At 25.9% G+C, this 7,627-nt stretch overlaps 1 protein-coding gene across 1 annotated transcript; it reads right to left on the bottom strand.

Moving 5' to 3' along the window:
- Positions 1-1,841: 1,841 nt before the first annotated feature.
- On the bottom strand, positions 1,842-3,436 carry LOC136081371 (uncharacterized). Its single transcript, XM_065798681.1, has 3 exons — positions 2,980-3,436; positions 2,646-2,892; positions 1,842-2,547 (listed from the first exon to the last, which is right to left on the bottom strand). The coding sequence occupies exons 1-3, from the start codon at positions 3,434-3,436 to the stop codon at positions 1,842-1,844; spliced, it is 1,410 nt and encodes a 469-aa protein (XP_065654753.1).
- Positions 3,437-7,627: the final 4,191 nt, after the last annotated feature.

Here is a 7,627-nt window from a genome sequence, read left to right as displayed (position 1 = left end):
AAATAAATAAATACAAATTTTAAACTATTCTTTAGTTATGGTCTTTATGGCTTGAATTAAAATACCAATTCTTCTGAACCGCCCGACTCAAGCGAAAACAATAATATCACAATATTCTTGATAAACAAATACGTCTCGCATCTTACTCGCATCTATACGATCACTGATTCTTGTTACTCAAATGTATCTTACAATTACACTAATCTTAATTGTTAATTAATAAATAAATGAAAATAATTAGAATATGATTCTACTAGGTACATCCATATGCACTTTAAGGTTGTCCAAAAGATCGTGTAGAAGAATTTATCAAATGTTGGTGCATTTACGTTTACGCTACCACCGACAAAAATTCTAAACCACTGTTAAAGGAAGGTTAACTTCCAAAAGTATCATACATACAATATTTTCAGATACATTCATACACATACATCAATTTTTATTTTTTATTTTTATTTTATAAATTTTTTTTTGTTTTTTTTGTTTTTATCTTTTTATATATTTTTTTATTACAAAATTAAATTCAATATTAAAAGTACAAATTATTTACAAATGCTACGAATTAAAATAAAAATTAAAGTAAACAAGTAAATAATAAATGCAACTTTTAACAAAATTCAAATAATGGTGTTTAAATATAGTTTCTCGCATAAAGTTTAAATCAATATTGTATATAAAGTAAAATAAAAATAAAGTGATGACAAATTGGGTATAATCAAAAGTATATAAATACATTTTCAATTGAGAAAATTACTTTTTTTAATTTTCTTTTCAACATATAATAATTCCATTCATTAGAAAAATCAAAATTTTTTAAAGCTATTTGGTTCCATAAAAAAACTCAATGAAAAGAAATGCAAAATTTACCAAAGTTTGTTTGAAATTTTGGTTGTTTAATAAAATTATCATTTCTTAAAGAATATTTATTTTTTCTTTTAAAGAATATAAATTAAAAAAGGAAGCTTGAGGTGAATTAGTTTTATATTAAAACATAACACAAAGAACATTATAAACATTTACTTGATATGTATTAAAAACATTCATGTTAAATAAGAGTGGCCTTGAGTGAGTAAAACGATTTTTGAAATTTATAAGACGTGCAATATGCTTCTGCTGACAATAAAGTGGCTTTAATTTACTTTTATGGGTACTACCCCATGCAATATTGGCATAATTAATATGACAGTGTATAAAAGAGTAATATAGTTGAGTTAATGAATGCTTGTTTAAAACGCTTCTTGCTTTATATAAAACTCCAATGCTTTTTGCAATTTTGTTGCATAAATGTCCGATGTGATTCTTCCATGATAGATTTTCATCTACGATGACACCTAGAAAATTTGTGAAAGTTACTCTTTTTAATTGAATATTATCAATATGAAGAAGAGACATATTACTTGGAAATAAATGTTTTTTAAATCGTGGATGAAAGAAAATCCATTTAGTTTTATCTGACTTAAACCAGTCAGATATTTTTGTTAGTTCAATGTTCATATCATAAAAAAGTTTATTGATGTCATTATTAGATAAGAATAGGTTTGTATCATCAGCAAACATTATAGTATTAATTTTGAGACTTCATGGAGATCGTTAACATAAATTAGAAATAATAAGGGCCCTTGTATAGATCCCTGTGGAACTCCACAGGTCATATTTAGATAATTTATATTTAGATAATCTTGTGAAGAAGATCCGTCGACATAGACACATTGTTTGCGATGTTTTAAATAGCTTTAAAGTAGTTTTAAAGCATTACCGGTAATACCATAATATTCAAATTTTTTAAATAGTATTTTATGGTCAATTGTGTCGAAAGCCTTAGATAGGTCTGTAAAGATGCCTCAAGTAAACTCTGACTTTTCGAATGAATCAGTAATACTACGAGTAAGATGAATTATTGCATGTTCAGTAGAGTTATTTCTTTTAAAACCGTATTGACTTATGTAAAGTATATTATTACCAGCAAGATGATTAGATATTCGGTTGAAAAAAATTCTTTCTAAAATTTTTGAAAAAACAGAGAGGATAGATATTGGTCGATAATTACTGACATTTGATGGTTCACCTCCTTTAAATATAGGCGTTATTTTGGCTATTTTCAATTGATCGGGGAAAATTCCTTGATTTATAGAATATTTAAAAACTTTTAAAAGAATATGTTTTATGGTATCGTGTGAATCTATGACTATATTACAATTTATATCATCAGGACCAACTGCTTTATTAATTTTAAGCATTTTAAAAGCACTTTCAAATTTTGAAAAAGATACTTCAAATTTATCTAAACTAGAGATTAATGGAAACACGTAATCATTTATTGGATTAATCATATTTGGAATATTATTAGCTAAATTAGGGCCAACAGACACGAAATATTTATTTAATTCCCTTGCTATTTGTTTGGGTTCATATAAAAACACGCCATCAACTTTTATAGTGTTAGACACAGAGCATAATTTTAATTTACTATTTCCAGTAATTTGACTTATAACTTGCCATGTGCATTTTGAATTATGTTTATATTTTTCTAGTAAATCATAGTAATATCTTGTTTTAAATTTTTTTCTTTGACTTTCAAATATTTTAGCATAATTTTATAAATAATTTTATTTTCTGGTGATGGTTTTTTTAAGTACTTTATATACAGTTTTCGCTTTATTTTTGAGGATTTCCTAAGATCTTTATTGACCCATGGTGACTTTAAACTTTTATTGGTTATAATAAATTCACGCTTTGGAAAATTTACATCAAATATTTCATAGAAAGTTAGAAAGAATGTATCGTATACTTCATTAGCTTCAAATGAACTGTTTATATGATTCCAATTTATTAAAGATAATCGATCTTTAAACGATTCACAATTTGCATCGGCGAAGAAACGTTTGATAATGACTTTTTTATGTTATTGTATTAATTTGTTGTCAATATTAATAGAGAAAAAAATAGGGAAGTGGTCGGAAACGTCACTTTTTATTATACCTTTTTTAAGAGTTTCATTAAAGAAATCAGTTGTTATAATGTTGTCAATTAAGGTAGCTGAAGTTGAGGTTATTCTAGTAGGTTTGTTAATTAGTGGAATTGCTCCATATTCAAATAAGTCATCGTAAAACTTTTTCATGTTGTTATTAACGTGGTATTCAAAACAATTTAAATTTACGTCACCAATTATATAATTTAGTTTCTTTTCCTTAAAACTATTTTTTAAAATATCATTGCACAAAAATGCATAAAAACTTTCAATATAGCCAGATGGTGGGCGATAACAGCAGCTTATAAGTATGTTTTTAGAACTATTTGTTAAAAGTTCAATTGTTAAAATTTCTTTATTGTCGTCAGAAATACTCATCTCAAGCCTAATAAAAAACCTCAAATTTTCCGTTATATAAAAAAGTACACCACCTCCGCGTTTATTTGCTTTACGTGCTAATGGGATCATATTAAAACCTCGAATATGGAGATTTAAATTAGATTAAAGTCATCAAATTCACACCACGTTTCAGTTAAGCAAATTATACTAAATGTATTTGAAGCTTCCTCTATTAAAGTACACAAATTTTCAAAGTTTTTTTAACACTTCTAATGTTAAAATGAATAAAATTTAAATGATCCTGAGAAAGAAATTATTTCATTCCTTTGTTATAGAAGTAGGAACAATTGTTTCGCAAAGCTGCTAGATCCCTAAAATAGTTTAGATCCCGATCTGAATTAGTGTCAAGCAACAAGTCGTTAGATTAAAAAAAGTTAAATGATTCATTAAGGGATTCAAAATTGTTTTAATAATTAGTATCCATTTTTAAAATTTAATTAACTAGAAATAAAAGAATTCATTTAAAAATCGCGCGTAATAAGTTTGTTGTAAATAACTTTAACAAATTTACCTTTGGCTCTTAATTCTTTTGCTTCTTTAAACAACTTTTTTCTAATTTCCGTGGTTCTTTCGCTATAACCTTCATTAACATATAGTTTTTATTCCAAACTTTTAGTTTGATAACTTTTTCAAAAACTGCGTTTCTTTCTTTGTAAATAAGAAATTTTACTACTATTGTTCTGTTCTTTTTAACTCCTTTTTCATTTCATACTGTTCAATGCGCCCTTTCAATCTCTAAATCATTAGTAAAACCAAACTTGGATTTTAAGACTTGTTGAATTTTTCTCTCGCTTCTTCCCATGATTCGTTCTCGCTTTCTTCGACTCCATTAAACCTAGGATTATTCCTACGACTTCGATCTTCAAGTTCGGCAAGCTGGTCCTTCACATCGTTGTTTTTGTCATTAAACATTATTTTATCTATTAGTTCGACATTTGGAGTTGCATTTTTTTTCAGTTCTTTCAACTCGGCTAGAATTGTTTCATACTTCTCACTTACAAATTCAACTGCCTTTCTTAATTCCTTCATTTCATTTTTAAGATTTTTATTTTCTTCTTGTATATTATTAAATTTAATTTTCATTTTATCGAATTTATCATTAAAGCGTTTTATTAATGTGTTTTCATGTATCTCCAGTTAATCCTTTATATTGGTTGCTGAAAATATTGCCATTATTATTATTTTTTTCCTTCGTTGAAAAAATACGTCCGTTCACGATCGCGGTTGGTTTTAAATAGCTACATCTATTCAAATATATTAAGAATAACAACAGGATTTTTTTCAGATGAAATTACGCCAGGAAAATGTTATTAAATATTTATTATTTTAACCAGAAGTAGTTGAATATAAGATTTTTTCTAATGAAATTACACCTGGAAATAACTAATAATGCATTACTTTTAACAAGACGCAGTTACATATTTGATTTTTTTCAGAGGTAGTTATATCTGGAGAAAATTCTTCCAGATGTTATTGAACTTGGAGAAAAATTCCCAGATTTAGTTACATTTTCCTCAAGATATTGTTAGGGGTCATTGAATTTTCAGATGATAATAGATAGATGTTGTTCGAGTAAATAAAATACAGATGATCTTCGACAAAAGTGTACAGATGATCTTGGGCTACTCCACAAATAGCCATTGCGCATGATTTTTTTTTAACGACATTTTTATTTATGATTAACATGGTCGTATACAGCTGAAAAAAACTTAAAAAATAAAGGGTATTTCAACTTTAGAAGTAAAGTGGATCTAAAGTTATTGCATTTTTTGCGCTGGAAAAACCGATTGTTTTTTGACAAAACGCCTTGTACTTAAGTATTGAAAATCGGCTGTGTTATGCGTTATGTGCTATGCGTTATGCATTATGCGTTATGTGTTATGCGTTATGTGTTATGTGTTATGTGTTATGCGTTATGAGTTATGTGCTATATGTTATGTGTTATGTGCTATGCGTTATGTATTATGTGTTATGGCACTGAAACTAAATAAGAAAGCATCAAAAATCTAACACAAAGTCAAAACAAACGATTCGCGAAGGAAAAAAAGCATTATATACATAGTTTCTATGTACAAATCCTTTGCACTAAATTTTCAAGGAAACATAGATAAATACTTGTTTTAAATTGAGGAAAGGCTATAATTGCCATTTCCACACGGACTCTTCACAAAAACCCTGTTTTTTCTATATAAACTAAACTTATAGTTTTTTAACGCTGAGAACTAAAAAACTATGTATAAATGTTAAAAAAAGTCCTCATTACATTAAATTTATCTCCCCTTTTTTAATATATATAGAGAGTTTCATACAAATTAAATGTGTTTTAATACTTAATAATCCTTACCTCCAAAAGCTTTGTTTGAAAAAAACGTTTCCACGGCAAGTTTTTTAATCAATAGTTGTCTCAAGACATAAAAAAAATATATAAATAAAGCCATATGAAACTTTCTACATTCTATATATGGTTGGAAAGGGGTTGAGCAATTAGTTAATGCAAAAAATCTCAAAGGTCTAGCTTAATTAAAATAAAAAGATATGATAGAGTTAAGCTCATGAAAATTACGTGTTTTTTATCAAACGTCTAATGTTTTTCGTTGCGCTCTGGAATTGCTACCGCAGATGTTGTTGAACAGATTTAGTAATCATTTACTATAACTATTACAGTATAATATGATACTATAATTGAATTGTATTTATAATATACTTAGAATTGTAGTATAATACCAATTATAATATATCAACAACTTATTATAACTTTATGTAATAATATTAAATATCATAACAAATAAAATTATTTATAACTAAATTATTTATAATTAAATACTATAACATAAAATTATAATAAATAAATGTTATCAAATATACCTGTTGAAGAAATTTTTAAGATGTCAAATTATTATGTAAATTTTAATTTAAGAAAATGAACTTTTAAAGCGTGTGATGTTCTGGCTTCGCTAAACATTTTCTTCCTCTACTATAATATCAATTTTTACATCTTTTTTAGGTTTTAAATTTTATATGATGCGGACCGGAAAAGTTGTATGTTTTTAATCACAGAGAACAAGCGAGTTAAAAAAATAATTTGCATTAAGTGCATTGAGTATTCGTAGATTATTTCTACGTGAACGATCTTCGAGTTTTCGATGTTTTTCTTTTAAAATTTCATTTTCGAATAATTCTTTTTCTGACTGTTTGCTATTGTATTTTTTATAAAATTTAGGCTTTTGCTTATTTCTTCAATTTTTTTTATTACTTTAACTACATTTTCAATTTAATTTACATACTACAACTAGTATGTAAATTAGTTTACTAGGTGTCATCTAACTTTACCTAAAACTATTATTATGACAAAATTACAAAGTATTCTGTAAGATTGATAAATTTATCTTGATACTATCTCATTACAAATATTATTATCTTATCACAAATAGAATTTTCTCTTTAAAAATATAATTTTCACTCGTTATTTAATAAAATTTGTTGAGTAATCTGAAAAATAAGTAGACCAAGTTTGCAGTTTGCTATTTTTTAGTTTATTGATTTTTAGTATGTTATCATATAAAGAACAATAAAGGAAAATAAATCAAACTTCATTTTATAATTTACAAAGTCAATTGTTGAAACCTCTGCGCATTCAAATACTTTACGAGCAATTAAAAAAAAATATATTTTGAAAACCTGTTTTTTGACTTTTTATGTCTGCAGATTGTACAACTATATAACTCATAAATTCTAATAGAGGTATAAAGTATAATATAATTAGTAGAATTATTCACCACTACAATATTGGCCATTAAGTTAGTCTCTCAACACTAAAATAACTTAATAAAATTTTAAGTACCTATACAGAAACTTTAATATGATACGCAAAAATTTTCTACTAGGAACACATCATTTATAATTAGATTATAATTTGTTTGTCCGTAGTTGCATTAATAGTAACAGTACTGTTTATGGCTAATTAGATTGAGTTTTCTATCGGGATTGTGGTACTGAAAAACAAATGGAATTCTTATCCCAGTCTTTTTTTTGGCCAAAAAAACAATAATTAATTTTAAATAACTTTTTTTATAAATAAAAATATCAATAAAGTCTGTATAATATAGCGTACATTGAGTAATGACAGTTGTATGTACATATTATTATGAGATAACATACAATGATATCTACATAATTTTACGAGATTGAAGAACATGTTTGTGTATTAACAATCATATACAAACTTGTAAATATTTTTCCAATTATAGAAAAAAAAAAATT

This window comes from Hydra vulgaris, chromosome 06 (genome assembly GCF_038396675.1).
Source record: "Hydra vulgaris chromosome 06, alternate assembly HydraT2T_AEP".
NCBI classification, from domain to species: domain Eukaryota; kingdom Metazoa; phylum Cnidaria; class Hydrozoa; order Anthoathecata; family Hydridae; genus Hydra; species Hydra vulgaris.
This window is presented reverse-complemented; position numbering and strand designations above follow the sequence as displayed.